The following is a 23,978-nucleotide window of genomic DNA, read 5'->3' as shown; positions in this document are numbered from 1 at the left end:
GGGCATATTTTTCACAACACATGTTCTACGCATCTTTAATTAGTCAGAATTTAGTCAATGTTCAATAATATCTGTCCCATCAACCTTTAAAAAGACACAATGCACTGCAATATGACAAAGTTAAGATCTGACCTGATTGTCATAAGAATTCCAAAGGTCTTGCTAGGTCCCATTCAATGCTGGTCATGCTACATTGGGACGCTTTGTCAAACTCTACTGACTTGCCGGTAATATTCAATAAAACGACGGAGTTATAAATAGCGAAAATCTGATGTACGGCAATTAGCATTTAAACTTGATTGCTGGAATCATTTCAATGCGTAAAGCATTAAATTTTGTTGTTGCAAAACGGAAAGATAAAAATTTTGATCTGTGTATCATACAAAGACAACATTGATACAATGACCGTTTTCTGATATGGATGGGGATTATTTTGAAGGTAATTTTTTTCTTCATGTTTTTAAACTGTAATCGACCGAAAATTTGTGTACACCGACAGAACTTTTTCCTTAACTTTTTACCAATGTAGAAGAATTTTTTGTAAGGTTGTGTGCTGTCGTATTGTAGTCAACTATAGCTTTTATCACTGTTCTTTTCAAGTACATGCATTTTTTCCCTGAATATAGATTTTATCATTTTAGTCAATCTTGGTTGCTCAGATTTTGCTATACTTTTAACATGTTTAAGAAGAATTATTTTTATTGAAATTGTCAATAATTTTAAAAAATAAATTATTTTCGGATTTCTTTATTATAAAATATCACCAACATATTATAAACTCAGTTGTGATTTTTCAAAGATATTGCTACCACGGCTAACTTGCTCGTAATGTTTGTATTGCAAGTTTAGATTTACCACTGTTTACAATTCAGTGCGAACACTCTAATACATAATCGCCTTTTTAAAATACGACAGTTTATTGAAGTTTGTGTAATGAACAAGGTGTATGAAATTTTAAATGCCATCTTTAAAAAAGAAAGATTCAAATTTCAAGTAGGTTGACGGAAAAAAAGTAAATGCTTTTGCTCCGTCACTGAGAAACTCTTGTCAAGTAATTTTGGCTGTGTATTCTTTCTGTGCAGACTCATTGTTCAGAAGATCGGTCGGAGGTTTGTTTGACAAATGTTTACATATCTCCCCCTGAACAAAGATTTAATGCATCTGTTACAGGAAAAAATCCCCAATAAATGAAGATCCACGACCCAGAAAAAACACCCCTTAACATAACTTAAGTCGCTACCGAGATGTTCACAAAGAGAAGCAGAATTCATTCAGTGTTCGTTAGTGAATGTATTTTACTATGAAAAGAACATAAAATCAAGCTATTGAAGTATGGAGTGCTAATCGGACACTGCTGTGCCGATTCTTAAGTTTTAGAGTTTTGTAAATAATCTGATGATGTTGCGACATTTTACACTTTTTCCTAATCTATATCTTCTCTTTCTCAATAAGACTAGAGACAAAATATCTTGACGAACTAAAATTTTTATAATTGCGATTGAAAAAAAATTGTGGGATTTCAATGGGTCATAAGATTCCATGGCGAGTTGATAAAAATGTTTCTTAAAAATTCATTTTTACTCCAGATTTTATAAGATTGACACCACTTTTTAGCGCGCCATTATATTTTGTGATAAATATCAAGTGCAGTAAGGTTAAAGTAAATGAAACTAGGGCGGAGTGGACTGGGGAAGTTGATCTTATGGTACCGTCCAGCTGCCCATCTATCTGTCAGTCTGTCCGCCAAACGCATCCCTCACATGTAAATGTTTAAAAATATTGAACCGATTTTCTTTTTGCTAGCGAGTGTACCTTAATGAGTAACAGACATGTACTTCAATCATATATTTACTGTAGACACAGTTTGGAATCTCTTTTCTGCTACTGGACATTTTAAGCGAGCCAAACTGGTTGTATTATTTAATTTATTTTAGGACCCAGATGCCTTTAGCTAATCTTTTCGAAGATTGGACATTAAATTGAAAAAAAAATAAGGAAAAGTTTGAAGATGTATTTAATGTTTTTTTTTTTAATCTTGCAATACGCAATATAAAAACCTCTTCTGAGCGCTAAAGTCGCCCGCGTGGCGCAGTGGTTGGAGCTGCAAAGTAAGGAGTTGATCCTTAAGTCGCGGGTTCGAATTCCACTGTGGGACTTGGAGACCGGTTCTTCGGATGAGACCGTATAAACCAATGCCCGTGTCGCAGTAGGTGCTGGCACAAAAAAAGATTCCTCTCTGCTAAATGACCCTGACTGCCGAGTACAGAACAAAACTTGTAGCTCGATCTTCATCGGCAAGTGGTGGCGTCTCCATATGAGTGAGAAATTCTCGAGAGGGATACAGAAGGAGATAACGAATGGTATTCAAGATCAGAAGTCCATAAAACAATACAAAATAGGAGAGAGCAAACACGGACCTCCAAAACATCGGAGGTGGGATCAGGTGCAATGGAAGAGTGAGTATCCCCTGCCGACCGGTCACACCCGTCGTGTGCTCCTGGTCATGATCGGGAAATAACGGGAAAATCCGTCGTCAATTCAGTGTATAAATGATAGACTAACAAATAGTATGAAAAAAGTTAGTCAGCATTTGACTCAATGATACATATAGATTGTATTTGCTAACAAGGTCATTGTATCATTGTACCAAAGACCTAACGAAATGATTACTTTAAACGAGACTGCTGAAATTCTTGTTTCATCAACTTGTCTGTCAATAATTTACCTCGTTTAAAAAATCGTTCGTACATAGAGCATGCTCTTGTGTCTCGAATCAACGGAGATAATAGTATAAACCCCGTATGCAGGTGATTTTTGCACTTGCACATATCGGCCATCGTAGATGAAGGTATATTGCAGCATAAGTAAGGGAAGTTGACGCTAAAAGAGATAAAGTCATCACGTTTATCATAGAGCTTGGTTGATAGATAACCATTATCGTCTTTTTAAGTAAAATATCCAAATATGAAACAAATGTGTCAGACTCTGTGGTATCTTTTATCTCAAGCTCCCCAGGATATATCGTATCGACATAAGAATGGAAATTATCATTATTTATTGACAAAACGTCGTCGATATATCTATTTGTCGAGTTGAAGGCCACAGCAAGTGTTTCCTTCTTTTCAATCTAAGCTTCAAAACTGTTTTGAGGTGTAGAGTACGAGCAATCAGGACGGGGATTATTTTGAAAATGCTTTAAAAAGTCTTCATTTTTACCATAGACTTCAAGCAGAGAAATTGCGCCTGTGTTTTAATATGAACAATTGACCTTTTCTAAAATGCCTAAAGCTAAGGTAGTGCTAAGTTCAAAATATATTAAAACACACCTATTAAATCTTTTCAAATAACCGACTATCTGTATACTAATATTTCTCTGAAAATATGGCACTCTTTTCTTCCTGGTCGATAGATTGAAACCCTCTTAGGGGATAAGTTGACATATTGTAATAAGCAAGTTCTTAAAAATATTTTTTCACAACTATATGGAGATTACGCATAATAAAAGATTGCACAAATTGTATAAACGGCAATTAAAAAAAATAATATAACCTTCAAGGATTTTTAAAGGCCAAAATACATGTACGGCTGATGTATCATCAATTTGGCATTAAACAATAAAATTATCAATCATTAATAATAACGTTTGGTCGCCCCGCGTGGCGCAGATGTACATCTAAGAGCGCCTGCTCTAGTCGCAAGCAAAATTTAGGAACTGATTCTTAGGTTGTGGATTCGAATCTTCTCCATTCGATGTGGGGACTGGTACTTCGGATGAGAACATACATGTACAAACCAAGGTCCAGTGTCACAGTAATTGTGGCGTGTAAAAGATCTCTCGCTGCTCAATGGTCCTGAATGCGGAGTATAGGACTGGTATAGATTTGCAGCCCTTTACCGCAAGTGATGGCGTCTCCATACAAGTGAAAATTCTAGTGAGGGGCTTTCATAACAAACAATAAACTATTTATAAATAGTTTCAAAACGTATAATTTTTTTAATCAGGTCATGATTTGTATGTAATGAACTTGTGCGTTTTATTACTTGTGCACGTGTGTATTATTGAATGATAACTGGAAAATCAAGGTGCATAAATTATAACATGAGCAATTCCTTTCAAATATACATTTCTTATAGCCAAAGATTTATCCACGTTTTGTCCAAGGATAACTTAAATTATTCATCCTTAAAAATATGGACTTGAAAGCTTATTTAGAATTTGGATTAATTTATTTCTGTTGTTGCGTTTTTACAATGCGATTACACTCTTACACAATGTCTTAAATGATTTTTCACACGTTCAAAATTAAAGTATTATATAGGGTGCTAAAATTACCTTAAAACGTGTCCTTAATTTCAACTTGCTCCAAAATCTACTCTTTCATTGAATAAACTTATTTAGAAAGGGGATATGTAAAACCTCTACATGTACATGTACCTAGTAGAGAGTGTAAACCGTTAACTGAGAGGTAAGTTTTCAATGCCACAGAATTTAATTCTCATGCTTTATTGTCAATATTTTAAAACAACTTTTCAAAAAAAATTTTTATAAAATCCAGTTTACATTACTAACAAATATTTTTTCCAAAGAAATATCAATACTTGTAGTTTAATGATAGGACCTACAATCGCTTCTGTATTCTTAGTTTGGGCGGATAAACACATTGGCTGCATGACAGATAATGCAGTCTTCGACAGTCAGTATCAGGCTGACAGTATGACAGTGTAACTCTCTCTTATCTATTGTTAACAAATTAAAATCAGGGAAAGAATGACAAGAATAAGAGATTGGCCGGACTCCAGTTCTCTCAGTGGGATTCGAACCCGCGACGTAGGGAACAACTCATTACTCTACGACTTTAGAGCAAACACTCTATCCACAGCGCCATCATACCGTGGGGGGAAAGGGTTGTTGTTTAAAATTCCTGTCAAGAATTTTTCACTAATATTGGGATATTACCAATATTGCTGGTGGAGGGCTGCAAATCTTAACCAATGTTAAGCATTCAGAGCCATTGAGCATTGAGGGATCTTTTAAGTGCCAGCATCTACTGCGACACGGGACTGTGGTTTACAAGTCTCGCGTGAATGACTGGTCCCCACATCCCGCAGTGAATTTGAATTTGCGACGTAAGGATTACATCCGCAACTCTTGAGCAGACGCTCAAACCACTGCGCTACGATAGAGACGTGACCATACACCAGCGACGGGCTTCAAATTCTGACCTTGACTCGGCACTCAGAGAAATTGAGCAGTGAGAGATCGTTACCGTGCCAACGCCTGCCGTACCACTGAGCCTCTGTTTTGAAAGATCTCGTCCGAAGGTCCCGCAACTTTCTCTTCAAAGTGCCGAGCGCCTGGCCAAAGAACAGTTGCTACCCTTTTTGTTATCGACTTATGTCATTCATGCCCGAGATTCAAACTCCCGATCACGAAGCGAGTGCCCTACCGACTGAGGTACTACCACGGATATATTGATTGACTGTATGTTGTTTTAACGTCCCTCTCGAGAATTTTCACTCATACATGGAGACGTCACCGTATGCCTGTGAAGGGCTTCAAATTTAGACCTATACTTGGCACTCAGGGCCTTTGAGCAGTGAGGGTTCTTTATCGTGTCAATGCCTACCGCGACATGGGATCTACGTTTTTAAGGTCATATCCGAAAGTCCTGTGACTTTCACTTCTAGTGCCGAGCGCTTGGCAAAGGAACAGTCACTATCTATGTTTACGTCTGTAGGTTGACGCGGCTCAGCGAACGAGAATCGAACCCGGGCGAACGCTATACCACTAGGCTACTGTGACCGGTACCACGTATATAAGAAATCTTTTAACTCCACGACAACAATCTGGATTAGAAAATTTTTTCTCCCGATTGATAGAAATCAGCCACGACGCATCGTTTTTGAAAGTGGGGGGCCAGCCAGAGAAAATTTTTTTTTGATTTACCTGGAAAGAATAAATAGGAAATTGTCCAAACTCGAAAGTCCTACTTCATGGGGTGGGGGGTGGGTTAGAGGCCAACTTTTTCAACTTCTTTCGGTACCAATTTCCCTGCTTTCTTTACTACATTTTCCTTGATATTAACTTAGTGTACTATAAAGGGGGGGGCAACCAGTTTTTCAATGAACATTTCCAGTAGTAAAAGTAATGTTGGCAAAAAAAAAGTAGGGGGAAGCCCCCCCCCCTTGGTCCATCCTATTGATACGTGCCTGGAAATAGAAGATAATGAGCTGATCTGAGGGTTTTGGGTCGATTGGGCACTTCAAGAAGCCCGGAGGGGCAAAAGGAAGTTATGATATAAAATTTTAATTGCAAAAACTCAACTCGAAAGCTTCTTGAGATTTCGCCAGGAACTGAAAGTTTAGCACTCACAGAATATATAAATTTACGACCTTAAACTTTGGACCATAAATAGGGGGTCTTTCTTGGGCCATAAATACACTACGTATAGGGAGCTTCTCGAGATTTTGAATTGATGATTTTGATTCAAAATCAATGGGGGTCTCCGTTAGGCCATAGGGAGTGTAATTGTTTTTACTGCAACAGCTCGAAAGATTCTCGAGATATCGCGTGGAAACGAAAGTGCTACAGACAGAACTGCAGACAGATACTTAGTAAAATAACAAATTTATATCTCAAGAAGCTTTCGAAATTTTCCAATTAAATTTTTTACCATTACTCCCTATAGCCTTTTCCTGCCCTTCTTTAAGTGCCCTCCTTGGACCCCCCCCCCCACATTTTTCTTCTCTCAGCCTAACACAATTGAGAAATGCCAAATTTGGTGGGATTACAACTCCTCTTAAAAGGCGTTATAAAACAGTTCAAAGCCGTTTAATTTGGTATGAGACCTTTTTGTCATCTTTCAAACGGTTTGCTCGATAATTATCCAAGTTTAAATAAAAGTGTCCAAGGTCCATTGGACCTCTATGTTTAAAGACACCAGTCTTGAGTTAATAAGCTCCAACCAAGGGTATTTACAGGGGATTACGAATTAAACAATTTCGCAGGAGACATAAACATTTTTAAAATAACAACAACAACAAAAAAATGAAAATGTATACATTTTTCCGGCTAGATTGAAGAGAAAGATGAATCAAGATTTAAACTGCGTGACCAAATCATGGGGTTTGACTTTGGATGTGAATTTTCCGAATTTAGAAGTTTAATTGTTTATTTTATTGAATTCGAAGCAAACAATTTGCAGCTACGTTCCAGTAAGAGAGATTGTGAAAGTTGTCTTTTATTTTCAATATATGACCAAGATTGCCCTTTTCCGAAGCGAATATCTGCGGTACGAGGTATGAATTTTACAATTTTGGTAGAAGATGCTGTTTACTTAAAGAAATTAGTTTGTCTGCTTTGTATTAAATAGAAGGGAAATAATTTTAAAAACATGTTTGTTACAATAAGCTAATTCAGAGAATCTATGTCACTTGCCTAAGGAAAAAAGGGCGTGTGTAGATGTAAAATTGGGGAGGGGGAGTTGGGTTCGTAAGACAAATAAGGAGTAGGCGGAACAATAGGGAGTTGTGGTGTAAAATTGCATGCAAATGCTTCTAGAGATATTGCTCGGAAATGAAAGTTTACACACAAATAGAATGTATGAATTTTTACCTTAAAGTTTTACCTTTTTACCTCAAAATCAACAGGGGTCTTCTTTAGGCCATAGGGAGTTGCGATATAAAATTTCGCTGCAAAAGCTTAAAGGCTTCCAGAGAAACGAAATTGTGACAGACAGCTCGTCCTGAGATCAGGAGTTGTTATACAATATTCATTTTCTATTGTATGCAAACAGTATGATCTTACGTTAGGTGCAGCAGAAATTGGCTTAAAAAAGCTTAAACTTCTGATCTCCGTTTAAAGATTCCATTCTACATAGATTCTAAAAAAATTTCACTTTTGAAAGGCATTAAAGGTATTGTAACGTTTGTCTCTTTTATTTCGCATTGACTCTTACTACACAATGGTATGTTGGTGTTTTTTTTTTTCAAAAAGTTCTGCCGCCTTTAGCTACAGATACCCTTAAACTGTAAACTGACATACACCTACATATATCAAGTCGTATTAATTTTGGATGTTGTAGTTCGTGGTTTGCACTTTTTCAAAAGCTTTGTACGTACATTAGCCCTACCATGTACACGAAGGGAAAAAAATCAACAATAACAAAGTTTGCATGCTAAATAACTTTCTGTTCATCATGGAAAACTAAAATGACCTAAATCATATGTACAGTGTAGCTGCTTAAAAAAAAGAAAAAGAAATTTTCAGTTTCATTTGATGCAATTTTTTCTTGTGATTCTGTCGCCGGCGTGGCGCTGTACTTAGAGCGTCTGCTCTAGAATCGCGAAGGACTCAATCCTTACGTCTTGGGTTTCAAACCATCTGGGGGACGTGGAAATCAGTCCTTCGGATGAGACCGTATAAACCGAGGTCCCGTGTCGAAGTAGGTGCTGGCACGTAAAAGATCCCTCACTGCTCAATGGCACTAAGTGCCGAGTACAGACAAAATTTGCAGCTCTCCACCGGCAAGTGGAGGCGTCTCCATATGAGTGAAAAATTCTCGAGAGGGACGTTAAACAACATACAATCAACCAATCTTTTGGATTGTTTTGTCAATTTCTTAATAGATTGAAAGTCTTGAAAAATTGTTATCACCAGCTGAAAATTGTATTCCTTGCTAAATATATCTTTTCAAACAATGAAATAACTGAAAAGGTTCACTTCATATATTTTCTACCAATCTGTAAATAAGGTTATTATACTTGCAAGATTCTTTACTTTTAAAATGTTTCAGAAATACTGAGAAAATACAGTACTTCTTAGATGGTCGCCTGCGTGACGTAGTGTTCAGAGCGTTTGCTGTACAGATTCACAGATATAATAAGAGTTGACTCTTACGCCGTGCGTGCGAATCCCGCTCTATGATGTGGAAACCGGCCCTTTTAACCAAGGTCCCGTGTTGCAGTAGGTTCTGGTACTAAAAAGATCCCTCAATCACGGCTTAATTGCCCTGAGTGTCATAATTATGCGTCTTAATTTGCAGGCCTCCACCGGCAAGAGTAGCTCCTTATGAATGAAAAAATGTCTGAGAAGGGCGAAAAACAACAAACAAACAAATATTCCCCAGACAAAATCTTAGTTTTTCTTTTATTAAAGAATGTCGCCTGTTCAAAAAAGGACATCTGTAGAAAAAGATAGTCTGCTGATGAATGATTAGTATGTATCTTTCCAAACCGAATTGGATATTGTATATCTGCTCAGATCCTTCTCTGCCTAGCCATCGAATAGGTACTGTACGCATTGGCGGATCCAGAGGGGGGGTTCCGGGGGTTGGAACCCCCCCTTTTTTTGCCAAGTGGAGAGAGAGAGAGAGAGAGAGAGGATAAATATTTGTACGTCTAACTAATGTATTGAATAGATAGATTCTCACACATTTAGTTTCCTCCATTCACTTTCACTATTTCTTTTTTTTTGAATGAGAGATTGGTAGAAAATATTCTGCTTATTTTTATACAGCTTATATATGATATGTAACATGCGAGGTTTAATATGGTATTCCCGCGATCTTTGGCCGTGTTGGCTACATACGTACCGTTTTTTTATCATATCTTTCGAAGGAACTAACATGTAACGCTTTGTTTTAAACCCCACCCGCACCCCACCCCAAAAACTTTTTCAAATTCTAAACTAGAATTCTTTGTACTCTTCGGAAATGCTGCAAATCCATTCAATTTCAAGGCTTCGGTAGTTTTTTGAATTGTGTTAGGTTTTTTTCGGACTGGGGGTACCTTCTCAAAGAAAAAAGGGACGTAAAACAAAGTTATTATTTACCACAAAGATAGGCTTCGGAACCGAGGGTGCTAGGGATCTTAGCCCCCCCTTTTTTTTGGCAAATATATATACATAGTATAGGCATTGAAAATTGGGGTTTACCTTTTGTTGGCTTAGCCCCCCCCCCCTTTAAATTTACTTCCGACGCTATCATATACACAACCTTAGATCTTTCCATACATGAATGTGAAATACAGAATCTTTGCTTGAGAGTGTGTCCGGGGGGGGGGGGGGGGGGGGGGGTTAGAGGGTCACAAGCTTGGAACCCCCCCTTTCAAAAATTGCTGGATCCGCCCCTGGTACGCGTGTTTCTAATTCCACCTGGCAACGTATTCACGCACAACTTATTGTCTTCACTTTTTATGCGATTTTAATTTTCTCTTGAAGTTTAAAATAACCGACTTTTTATCCATGTTGTTTCTGCATCAGTGAAAAGAACAATGTAAGGATTACTTTGTTATCATTAATGTTCAAAATTCACAAGTAACAACAACACTTTGATTCATACCTGATGCATTTTTAGAATAAAAGAAAATCTATGTGACAATATTTGTTTACTGTGTATGTCTTGGGTCACATGGGATTTTTGTCGAAATAAATAAAATAAAATACATGTAAAAACGTGTTCGTTTTAAGTGTTTTACTGTATTTATTATTCATGGTGGTGCGCTTCCTAAAACATATGCCATTTTAATATCACCACATTTGTATGAAATGAACAATATATACAAACTGATTTTCAAAATACAATCTTAAACAATTTTCTATTATCTGTAAATGTTCATGTTCCACGGTTGATAGTGTTACTGAAACATTTTCTTTAACTGAAAAATTCATTAATTTATCCAGGTTCAAAGAAGAATCACTCATTGGTATTTTAGGGGACTTAATTTTAAAAATATACTACTTTTGTACAAAATTCTAAAATTTTATCAAAATATAAGACTTCACCTTTTAAAAAAATATTTAAAAGAAAGATTTATAGTAAAGAAATATTTTATTTGACAATCACTGAGAGTAGACAAAAATAGCATTCCATGAAGATTATAATTACTATGTAGTTTAACAGTTCTCAGTTTGAGTCGATATGAACCGAAGTCTTGCATTGTCCACTTGGAATTAAAACTAAATGTATTTACAGTCCTAAGAACAGCATTTGAATCTCCAGCCAGATAAATTGGCAATCAGGTCCAATCGGATTAAACTCCTTTTGTATGATAAAGCACTTATTAAAATGTCAGTGCAGTGTTAAATCGCAAGATCAAGGTAAAATTAAAAAAAAAAAAAAAAAAAAAAAACTACAGTCCTAAAATCGACATTTCAATCAATCCCAAGTAACCAGCCAGATAAATTGGCGACCAGGTCCAAATCGGATTTTTAACTCCTGTGTATTATAAAGCGCATTAAAATGTGTGATTTATAGCAGGATCAACCTAAAATATTACATAACGTGTGTTTAAAGAATTGGATAAAATATGTTAATCTGACCTAATCTGTTCAAATATACACATGATTAGTTCACTAATAACTGACGTATCTAAACGAAGAAATTTAAATGCAGTATGCCAGCCCAATCTTAAATTGATGCTGGCAAGCTAAGGATTTTTGTAATTATATGAGGAGAGAAATAGACAAGAAATCATTTGCAAGCCGAGATGGGTATATTAAAATAACATTCATCAAAATATGAGACCTTGCTGTCACTGATTCATTAACCATAGTCCACACTGTGCAGTTGTGCAGGTTTGAGAATATGTAACATGCAACTGAAAACTAATTCAATTATCAAAAATAATTTAATCGATTGAACCGATTAATTGAAATGTTGAAGTGTCAATCGATAAAAGGCTTGACTTGTTCATGCATTTTCCAGCAGCAAGTGATACGACTTTCTCTTTGTAGAATTATCAATTGAAGTGGCTTAGCTGTTTGCAAGCTGTATTTTTTAGTGGGTTTCGGTGTTCGTTTTTTTTTTATTTCATGATGTACGTGATTTATTATGTATTAAAAAATGGTAGGTGAGCATTCAGATCAATAGATTCCACGTCTTTTTTGCTTCATCAAAACTTGTCTTTTGTTTGGCTGCATACATTTTTTTTCGATAAGGCATTAGTCGTACATTTCGCTAATTCCATTTAGCTGTAAAATATATACATGCATCTCTGTCCTTGGATAAATAGATATTAAATTTTGCAACTAGGTCGGTCATTTATGTGCAAAGTCCTACAGTATGGTATTAGACCAGTTAAAAAGACTACATGTATTAACATTTTTTAAATACTTTCTACTATGTGGGCAGACATGAAAATGCTGTAAATTTCAAAAAAGGATATAATCTGCTTAACCTTCTTTTGTGTTATTTCGATTCTTAAGGGCTGATGGTTTCAAAACTCAACACAACTACTTTTACACTGCATATAGTATACGACTTAAGGTCGATAGTTTTGATCAAATTGCTCTACCTTAATCTGATTTCTTTGGATGGAGACCAGACCCTGGTCGATACCTAGGTACTTGGGTAAATGGAGGCTTGGTAACATCCTCTCTGAGTCAATACTCCTCGTGTCTATTCCTGGGGACCACCGACAATATAGAGCAGAGAGTAAGCAGACCCGCAGGTGATATGCTGGCTGTCCTCTAGTTTGCCGCTACACGTTCGTATTGTATTGCCAGTGAAGCGAATTCTGTAAACTTCCGAAAAAAATCAAGTTTGTCATAAAACCCAGTGAACTGAATACATCTTTCGGCACTTTGTAGTATTCTCGAGATTCAGCTTTCAGACACATTAACTATGGCAAGCTGTTTTACTATTTATTCGAAATGCAGAGAACATTTATTATTAAAGGAGGTATCCCCCCCAATGTGATTTTTTTTTTGCATAAAAAAAAACAACTTTTTCGATAGACATATCTACATTGTTTGAGAGACATTTTAAAGAAGTGTCTGATTCCCCAGAGTTGACCTTAGTATACTATTGATATCAAGCAGAACTATTGCTATTTTTCTTAATAAGCTCTATTATGAAAACAAGAGGCCCGTGGGCCTTATAGGTCACCTGCCTATCATTCAACAACGTTCAAATGATTATGATGATTGAATTTGGTTCACGTTTTAAGCTAAATGCTATGGCATTCACAATTTTGAAAGAGGCACCATTGCTAATCATAACCATACACTTAGCAATTGTTTAGTTTGGTTACTTAATACCCATAGGCAGGGTAGGGGAACAAAATGCATTTCAACTAATCAGTAATATTCAGCAATAATTAGTAGTGCCCCTACCACACATGAACCCCTGACCCTAGGTCCACACATTGCACAATTTTTGAAAAGGCACCATTGCTTATCAAAAATGTTTGATTAATACCAAGGAGCAGATTTGAAATAATTAATTCGTTTTCAGTATATAAGTAGAGCCCCCCCCCCCCATGGTACCTATGACCCAGGGGCCTTGAAATTCACATTTCAGGAAGAAGGGCCCATGCTCATCATAACCATATAGGTAGTTCATCTGCTTATTACCTAGAAGCATAGAAGACTGAAAGATATTTATATTCACTCTATAATTAATCACTAGAGCCCCGCCCTAACACCAGAACTCCTAACCCTGGAGCCATAAAATTCACAATTTTAATAGAGGCATTCTTGCTCATCATAACTATGTACTTAGTTGGTTCATTTAATACCCAGAAGCAGAGAGGAAGATTTTCAAGGAAGTAATGCATTTTCACTATATAATCAATAGAGCCCCGCCCTAACACCAGAACCCCTAACTCTAGGGCTATTAAATTCACAATTTTGGAAGAGGCACTCTTGCTCATCATAACTATGTACTTAGTTTATTTAATACCCAGAAGCAGAGAAGAAGATTTTCAAGAATTAATGCATTTTCACTATATAATCAATATAGCCCCGCCGCAACACCAGAACCCCTGACCCTGGGGCCATTATTAATGGAATTATTGAATTTAATAAATTCACAATTTTGGAAAAGGCACTCTTGCTCATCATAACTGTGTACTTAGTTGGTTTATTTAACACCCAGGAGCAGAGAAGATTTTCAGAGAAATAATGCATTTTCACCATATACTCTATATAGCTCCGCCCTCGCACTAGAACCCCTGATCCTGGGGCCATGAATTTCACAATTTTGGTAGAAGACTCAGTGCTCATAACAATCATGCCAGCAGTTTGACTGCTTCATGCCCAGGAGTAAAGAAGACGATTTTTAAAGATTTCATTAATTTTAGTGGTTTTGGCCCCACCCCTCAGGCCCCAGGTGGGCGGGGACCATAAAATTCACAATTTTTGTTCCCCTTTATCCATAGATGCTGTATACCAAATTTGGTTGAAATTGGTTTAGTGGTTTCAGAGAAGGAGCTGGAAATGTTCAAATGTTAACACACGACGACGGACAAAAACGGATAGCAATAGGTCACCTGAGTGACTTAGGTGAACTGAAAAGCAATATTTCTGGTAGTTACATGTAACCTTGTCAAAATTTAATTTTTTCTGTTTTTAGGAATAGCTCTTACCTCTTATTATGATATTTTATTTTGATGTCTTTGAAAATACTAAGGATACCAATTGGGCCTAAGGCATTGTGACGTAGGCAACGCAGGTTATACATGAAAATAATTTTTTATCCAATCAAATGACGGGTTACAACCAAAAGTATAGTAAAATAATTTATTCAATCAAATAACGCGTTTTAACTAAAATTAAAATCAATAGTTCTAAATGACAGTCTGGTTCCCTGTCCCGTTTTTGCTTCATGTACTCTGCGTCACTGCCTTGGCAAGGATGAGCCAGGGGACTAGGCTATAAATGGCACAATGAATTCTCGAGATATCTTGATTTCAGAATAAATAGTGAAACGGTTGCCATAATTAACAGCCTGGCAATTCAGCAAATGTTCAATAAAACACTTGAAAGTTTTCCTTTTCCTTGCATTTACAGCCACAGCACAGTATTTCAGCACTAATACACCTCCCATTGTCTCAAGCCTCGGTATGGTGCCCGCATAAACTTCTGAATGGGAGATGATCGTATATTTTGACCATAGTTAGCGACAATGATACCTCCGTAGTTGTAGTCACATCTCAAGTTACATTGATATAAAAGAGCAAGTGCCATCTTATGCATAAAATGGCCCTATACTTATATCAATTAATTAACTATCACCCTCTTTCCATTTTCATATATCAAAATAAAGTAGACACTTGGTGCTTTCATGTTCTATATTGAAATTTCATTTTGAGAATCCAAATATTTGAAAACAGGCTTTGAGAAATTGCAATGTTTTTGAAATTTGCAGAAAATATACGTATTTGACTACCTTCAACAAAGAATTAAAATATGAGCACAGCCCACGATCCAAAAAATAAAACATGTTTTATGATCTTCAGAAATAGGCCTTTCATTATGTATTGGCATATTTTGGATCAGAGGTTGTGCTCTATATGAAATATTGAAAAAATGCTTCAACTTTAGGTCATTTTCAAAGGAATTTACAGGATATGAGGAAAATGACGCATTTTATGACGTCATAATGCATTGACTAGATGTGAAATTACGTCACAATTAATAGACACATGGTCACCAACAGTCCAATACTGCATTTGCAACCCAAACTGAGCGGTTTTGAATTTTCAGCAATTCTCAGGGCCAAATAAGGCCCAAAGTGGCTCTACCTCTTTGTTTGACAAAAAGAAGTGCATATAATAGACCAGTTGAATTTAACAGTTTAAGGAAAACAACACTGAATGAAGTTGTCTTTTACTTGTGTTAGGTCTATTACCCACACTGTATAGTTAGATCATCGATAATAAATTGTAAATAAAAACAAAAAAAGCATAGCCACACAGGTGGTCTAGCATCACAAGAAGTGAGTATTCTCCAGATAGAATGTACATTAATTTTTTCTGAAGGTAAACCTCCAGGCGGTGTTCATAGAGTAACCCTGATTTTATAAGACGAGCGTTCAGAGTTTTCAGAAATGGGTTAACTTTATCTACTGAGCACCATTGGTCTCATACTGTGCTCTAACTTATGAATAAATTTCCAATCCATAATGCTATAAACATTAGTTTTGAAAATTATTACATCTCTCTGCATTCCTAGCATTCATATCAAAGTTTACATGACTTTGCTTTAATGCTTAATGTCTTGTAATGTTTTTGTGACTGGAAAAGAAACTAATGCATCTGAATTATTTTATAAGAATTATTTCCATCGTTTCCTAGTGACTTCAAAACGCGATACAATGTGTAACTGTGCAATGGTTATTGAATAATACCGCAGGAATAATGAATTGCCCCATTCAACAGTTGTACAAACTAGTGAACTATTAAGATGGCTTGCTCTGCAGCTCACATTCTCAAATATCGAATTTCCCTCTAATCTTAAAATGGTTAAAGATTTGCGACCAAAAGAGTACAGAAAATAATGATCCATCGTAATAAGAATTCTATTGAATTTTGAAGGATTTATGCCTTATTTTAAAAGGACTTTTTAAAACGTCTTCCTCTAATTATAAGGTATGCATTTTTCTATATCAAAAATATTCTGCGTCATTTGATAAAATATCTTTTAATTTCACGTGTAACTCTAAGAAAAGAAACAAGCACATTTAAAGTTATCAGAACTGCAATGATTTTCCTTATATAAGAAAAATCCCTCTAATTTTCTGCTAGATTTTTTAATTCAAAAGAAACTGAAGATCCTTGAATCTCTCCTTTGACATTTAATCGACTGGTATAATTGCCGATAGTTTTTGAATACAATCCCAAAAATGATCAATACAGTCGGTCCTTGGCAGATCTCTCAACTCTTGGAGCATTTATAACGTCAGGTGCATACACTGTACATTATCGTATTTCTAAATTTTTATTTCTAATTGATCGGATTCAATTTTCGAAATAGACAGTTGTAAGCAGTGTATTTTTTTTTTCACAAAAATCATTGATTGATTTGCGCATATAAAAATAGCATTCTTAAGTGTTATATTAAATTTTTAAAAGGTGCTAGTCGTGATACTTTTTCATGTACTTCAGGTGATAGAATAACGTAAATTTCATGTATATGGGGTCCATTCTACGCATGTTTCACATCAAAGATGTGTTAGAACAGAACAAAAAAGTTAACAAAAAAGTTGTTGCGCAAAATAGGTTTCCATACTCCTTCATCCTTTAAATTACTGGTGTTATAAAATCAATTCTCATTCCTTCGAATTCTATACCGACGGATTCAGACATATTTTTGCCATATTCTATTTTTAGGCGGGAAAAACTATAAAGTTTTGATGTTCTTTCCTCAGAAATTGTGTCAATTTCTACCCTGTTTTTATTGTTAATCGATATGTACATTGTAGACCGTACTCTATACGTTTGATGAGTTCGCTCTCTACCGATAGTTCCAAACTCTCCGAGTAAAACTTTTATGTTTCAGCGTCTGGCTAAGGTACATGTCTATTGCGGGTTATGTTGTGGTTTATAGGTACCACAGGGCTGTATGCTTAACGTTTTAGAATTTCCCCAGAATGTTGACGAGCTCTATTACTATCAGGAGGACTGCGGTTGAGAGTAATTGACATTGACACCTGATGATTGTTAATTACATTAGAGGAGTCAGTAGCCAGAAAAATAATTCCCGTCTATTTCTGGAGGAGAGAGTGTTAAAGAGAATAAGGGGTCAAATATGATGTGAGCCAAGTGGATAATGTTTTGGTAGATCGGAGAATCTCATTTTTATTAATTTTACTGTATATTTTTTGATTCCTATACCTGTTATAATATTGCTTTTTCATTTTTCCTTGGCAGGCCATTGTTAGACAACTTCAAAGGAAGTATTAGAACCTATCCGTTTGACTAAGAAATAATGAGTTACATAATTTTTGTTTTGTCTTGCTTTGTTACAGGGGAAAAGTTTTTGAATCAATATTTCCGATGAGAACTTGGGTTTATACCTGAAGGAGAGAGGAAAGGCATCTCAGAAAATTGTTTGCCGGAACATGTTTCAACCAAATCAAAGTAATGGATCTCTACTTTCACTTATAAATAATGAAAATTCCGTTCTGTGTGTATTTTATTGTATTTGTGATTTCCTTGTCTAACGTGGTTCGTCTGTATGTTTGTGAGAAAACAAATATAACTGTTGGATATTTAACGGTTGACAAAACTGACAAATACATCCGGAATCGACAAGGGAGGATTATTTCCGGTGCTATAACTTACGCTTTGGAACGGGTGAACGCCAATCCGGAAGTCCTTCCAAATCACTTCCTGAACCTGATATGGGGAGACACCAAAGGGGATACACTGACCGCCGTCAAACTGTTGACGGACCAATGGAAGCTGGGGGTGGTGGCCTTCTTTGGGTTGGAGGATAGCTGCAGCGTGGAGGCCCGGGTGGCCGCAGCATGGAACCTCCCACTTATATCTTATGTAAGTCATTGTTCTAAAGGGCCACATGTATCATTTATTTAACATTTCTCATTAATAACGATAATGGGAACAAGATAACACGGATGTAAGCAAGTTTACGATTTTGTACAAAGAATTCAAAATAAACACACTTTATAATAAGTATATGTATGCCTGTCTAGTTTTATAACATATATTTAATGAGATTTATTGTTCTGGTATATTGATAAATCCTATCAAATAAACTACTTAGGCAAGTACTAACCGCGATTAATTATTAATTTAGTCCGTTTTTATTCTTAATATAATATAAGAACTAATTTCTTTTCTGTCAAATAAATCTTGCAACTAATTTCATTATTTACGATTCATTAGTGACGTGAAGATTTTGATGATAAATAAAGGAAATCTTTTTTGGAACCCAGATTAAAAGATCAAGGTATTATTATAATGTAGATTTTTAATTTACTAACTTGAGATGAGTAACATGTAAAATAAATGCAAAATTTAGAATGTAAATTTTGCATTTACATCAAATCAGTAAATTTAAAATTTACAGCATGATATCCTACATGCATTAACTCAATGCTTTGAAAATTATGGGTTTTCATAAAATAAAAGTCACATAATTTAAGAAAATTGCGACAGTTTCCTTCATTCTCCTATCATCAGATTATAAATTGATATCACGTGTTGTCTTTGGAACCTTATAGCCTCAAAAGCATGTTGTAATTGTCTTTTACATTTTACATACCTCAACAGAGGATTTTAAAAAGGGAATTAGTAAACAGTCTAGTCAGAAAATATCCTATTTTGTTTTACTCTTGCTGGGAAAAAAACACTTTTAACAAAATGAACCTATTATATTGAATTCGTAGCATATTTATTTATTTATTTTTTTCTTTTGTTGCAGTTTTTAAAACTGTTTATCTATCTTAAATTCTTTAGAATAATTAATACTTTTTTCAATGCACTTGCAACTGGGTTTTCAAATATTTGTTCTAAAATTTTTAAGGAGGCAGGGGTTCAACTAATTAACCACCAGATTTAACTTAAATTTTAAGATATGGTATCTTAAGCTGTCAACTATAATTTGGCAAAGAAAAATTTCATACATGTTAGTTTTTAAATTTGATCATTTTTAGCTCTACTGGTCAGAGACCAGAAGAGCTTATGCGATAGTAATGCGTCCGGCGTCCGTCCGTCTGTCTGTAAACAATTTTTCAAAATGCTACTCCTCCTACAGTTTTGATATTTCAATATAACTTGGCATATAAGTAGACTACACTAAGATACATAATTCTGTGTATCGGTTTTTGATTTCAACGAACGGTGTTGGCGTTGTTACTAAAAATAGAAATTTCTGTGAAATTCTTTCAAAATGCTACTCCTCGTACAGTTTTGGTATGATTTCAATATAACTTGGCAAACAAATAGACTACACTAAGTTACATAATTCTGTATATCTGTTTTTGATTTCGAATGTTGGCGTTGTTACTAAAAATAGAAATTTCTGTGAAATTCTTTCAAAATGCTTTCCTACAGTTTTGGTCTGAAATATAACTTGGCACACAAGTAGACTACACTAAGATACATAATTCTGTGTATCGGTTTTTGATTTCAACGAACGGTGTTGGCATTGTTACTAAAAATAGAAATTTCTGTGAAATTCTTTCAAAATGCTACTCCTCCTACAAATTTAGTCTGATTTCAATATAACTTGGCACACAAGTAGACTACACTAAGATACATAATTCTGTATATCGGTTTTTGATTTCGACGAAAGGTGTTGGCGTTGTTACCAAAAATAGAAATTTCTGTGAAATTCTTTCAAAATGCTATTCCTCCTACAGTTTTGGTATGATTTCAATATAACTTGGCACTCAAGTAGACTACACTAAGGTACATAATTCTTTATATCCGTTTTTGACTTCAATGAACATTATTACCTTGGTTAATAAAGATAGCAATTTCTGTTACTCTCAAATTTGCTACTTCAAATAAAGTTTTAGTCTGATTATAATATAATGTGGCTTGCAAGTAGACTACACTAAGAACATAAAGAGACTTATTCAAGGATCATTATTCTCTTTTTTGCCTGTGCAAATTTTCAATTCCCAACTGCTTAAGTACTTTCCTCTTCCTTTGCTATAAATACAAACCAGTAGAGTTTCAGTCTCGACAGAGACTTCTGGTTATATATTTTTATATGAAGCTCTTCTTTTAAAGGAGGTCAAAATAGTCTGAAAATGGCCACAATCCCCAGCCCCTTTAAATGTCATTCTTAAAATTTTGGAAGGTGTGAAGAAGTTTACCCGAATTATATCAAGTTGCAATCTTAAATTTCATATACCGTCTGCTTCGTTCATTGTGATCATTTAATATGCATTGCCTGTTAAAGCGAACATTACTGAGACCCACCTCAGGTCTGCTACCAGTACAGTACAGTACAGTACAGCACTGCTACCAGTACAGTGAATGGGATGGGGGTCAAAGTTCAAAACTAGGATTCATAAAATGATGGCAGATCTACCTTAGTTTAGAAAAAATCCCACGTGAAGTACACAGATAATTTTAGCTGTAATTGTTTGCACAGTTGCTTAAATAAAAGAGAATTTCTCGGTCAATGGTTGCATTGTTGAGAGTCAGAAATAGCCTAAAATACTCAATTAATGTAACCTAAGAGGACTCTTTTGATAGTCTAGGTGTATAAAGGACACAATTCTTTTTCTTGTTTAAAAATTGGAAATCCAGTATTTTTTGTGTTAATACATTATGTAATTGTGTCGCTTTATAATATTACAAGTTTTTATATAATATTTTTAAGAACTTTATGCATACTGTCATTCGAATTTACAATTCAAAGCAAGATTCTTATCAAGAAGATGAGACAGACCTCGGAATCATTTTGTACTTTGACCAGAACAGACCAGAACCAGAAAATGTTCACGTATGAAACAACACTAACTAGTCTGGGTGGGTTTCTATGGTTAATTATTCAAATATATTACTATCGCTGTCTTACATTAACCAATATAAAATCTGTGAAGCTAGCGTAGTTATCATTAAGAAAATATTATTTTGCACCCCTGTCATCATCACACCTGCGTTGAATGAATTAACATTTGGAACAAGTCTAATCATCTTCTACTCGCAATTAAGTTCATAAACAAATCAGCTATATAAATAGAACATAAACAGCATGTAGGTGTTTAACAAGTCTGCTCCAATGTAGAATGTAGATAATATTCTACACACATTATCAGAATGGTTTAAATAAATACTAAAATCTTTGTAGAGACGAAAAAAGGCGCATGTTATAAAATTTAGTAGATCAAATTGCTTGAAAATTCGAAGCCTGAAATTCTTTGAGATTTCTACCGGTAAATTGCCTTAAACTTTCTGATGAAAAGTATCAAAATGAAATCAGATATTAATATTTAAATGGTGTTGTTGATAATGTCCTTGCTGTAATATTCGGCTTAAAAGGGGACTGAATGCAGCAATGCCAATTAATATGATGCTAGAAGTGTCTGTGAGATGACTGAGATCTCCGTAACATCAGCTCATAATAGTCAGTGGCCTGTCTCGGTATTAAATTGATTGTACTCAGAAAATATTATTCTATATCGAGCTAATCGGGAGATTATTTACTAATAAGTTGATGTTACAGGATATTCAACGACCATTTTTAAAAATGGGCATTTCGTAAATTATATGGTTGTGATATTGACCTTATTAGTAAATATAACTTCTCATTGGTTTGTATTTTGTCTGACTTGTTTCATACTTAATATTTTTACTAGATTTGACAACGCAATGTATCCCTCAAATCATACGGGCTTATATACGGCGGATGTGATCCGGGACAGGGGATGCTCACTCCTCCCGAGCACCTGATCCCACCTCTGGAATCGCCAGGACTCAGTGTCTTATAACTCTATGATTCACAGTTTGTTTGTGAACCTTATAAGATCGATAACTATCCGTTATTTTCACCTTTTTTCAATTTTTGAAAAGTCAATTACTTATGTGCGGTATGTTAAAATTTTAAAAATCTCTTACCAAATTCTGTATGAAATCAGAAAATTCATTGTTGTCTTTGATTCATCTTGCAATACTTCTGTACTTTCAGATTTAAATTATGTAAAAACTATTAAGAGTGCTTTCGTAATCAACACAAACAATTCCTGCAGAGCTACCTTCAAATGCGTTGTTTGAAACATTCATATGCATATATTTAACACTTATCTTAAATACTGAGAAGATATCGACGATATATTAGAATTCGGATACAGTATACATGTATATAATTTTTTAAGTCTATTTTTCAACATTTCTTAGTTCGTTTTCCTTTTCATTATTGTTTATATTATATCGAACCACTATAAAGGATTTCAGATCTAGGTAGTTAAAAATATATTTAAATCTAGGTAACTATATTATCATAATCAAATAATAAAGTATGAAATGATTGTCGATTTGAAAATAAAAACTGTTGGTTTCTTCTCTTATCTTGGTTTTTATACATCATTTTAATGGTCTGATCTAGACATAAACACCTAGCATTCATTCTACATTAGCCTTTGCCATTTGCAAGCTTTCATACTTCAGAGAACCAAAACACAAAGAATGCGTCTTTAAAAAATCTAGATTGCTTTTAAATCTGTTTTTGAAGTGGCCAATTAAGTATAATTTCTCTGTAAACTTTTCTGACAGCATAATATCTCACGAAAATGTGCTTAGTGTTCTGAAGTTTAATTGATTTTTTTACCTTCCCCTTATTCAAAAATGTGTTTACACCTAAATAGGCATTTCATTAGCATTTGTTCGATTTTCAAACTGAAGTATCTTTTCAGATGATAATACCAATACGTTCCATGCTTCGCTGATAGTAAAGCCGTTATGTTTGATATTCCTAATGCCTTATTAATTTCTATGGGGATTCTCTCTTTTATTCCAGACAAGAATCTTTAGTGGTTTTTTTATTTTTTTATTTTTGCTGAATGCCTTCAATTGATGTGTAATTCAAATGAATACGGATGTGTTTTACGATCACTTACTTCTTTCAAAAGATAATGGTGGGGGATTGAATTCGGCATCATGATATAGCGAGGCCGTGTCTGATTTGTGTATTCAAAGACTTGATTTCTCACCTGTCTGCTGTTTATAAATGATTATTAAGTAAATTTAAATACTTTATGGTCTTTTAAATGGGGAAAGTAAATGCAAAGGAGTTTTTTGTTCATAATAAAGTTAGAATTTTCCTTCAACTGGATAAACTATCAAAATGGCATTAAATTTGTATTCTTATAACCCACCCATCTCAAGTTCAGGCGCATTTTTGAGATTCAATATGAAAGCGAATCAATGCTAGTCTTTAATGCTTTGCATTGGTCTATTTTTTGTAAGGAGAACTTTTTATACCTTTATGTGTTTGATTTATTTCTCATTACGTTGATGAATCTCATGAAATGGAAATCTTATAGAAGAGCATCGAGAATGTATGTCATTAATTAGAAAAATCATTACTTAAGGCAGGGAGACCAAGAATGCTGGTGCTCTGGAATCAATTTGTGTCAGTTGTGTTACATCAGGTCCCGATTGTATAGGTTTTCTTCGTTTTGTTGAAATTTTTGGAACAGAATAAAATTGAAGAAGGAACAGAAATAAATTTATTTTCCCTATAATTATGTTTGCTACATTTCATCTTAACATATTAT

General features: G+C 34.9%; 1 protein-coding gene across 2 annotated transcripts in view; it reads left to right on the top strand.

Moving 5' to 3' along the window:
* The window catches only part of LOC134264503 (receptor-type guanylate cyclase Gyc76C-like), a 52,811-nt gene continuing 28,833 nt past the window's right edge, over positions 1-23,978 (top strand). Inside the window, exons 1-2 of one of the 2 annotated variants that reach the window (XM_062746794.1) lie at positions 1-439; positions 17,751-18,276. In XM_062746794.1, coding sequence (XP_062602778.1) covers positions 17,893-18,276 — 384 coding nt within the window. In that variant the 5' untranslated portion in view covers positions 1-439; positions 17,751-17,892. Of the gene's footprint in view, positions 440-17,071; positions 17,536-17,750; positions 18,277-23,978 lie in introns of those variants that run through there. The other variant, XM_062746795.1, reaches the window with a different exon arrangement.

Source organism: Saccostrea cucullata, unplaced genomic scaffold (genome assembly GCF_032062105.1).
Source record: "Saccostrea cucullata isolate Sc308-1 unplaced genomic scaffold, CSIRO_AGI_Scuc_v1 ctg1004, whole genome shotgun sequence".
In the NCBI taxonomy this organism is placed as follows: Eukaryota; Metazoa; Mollusca; class Bivalvia; order Ostreida; family Ostreidae; genus Saccostrea; species Saccostrea cuccullata.
The sequence above is the reverse complement of the archived record's forward strand: the minus strand, read 5'-3'. Positions and strand labels throughout refer to the sequence as shown.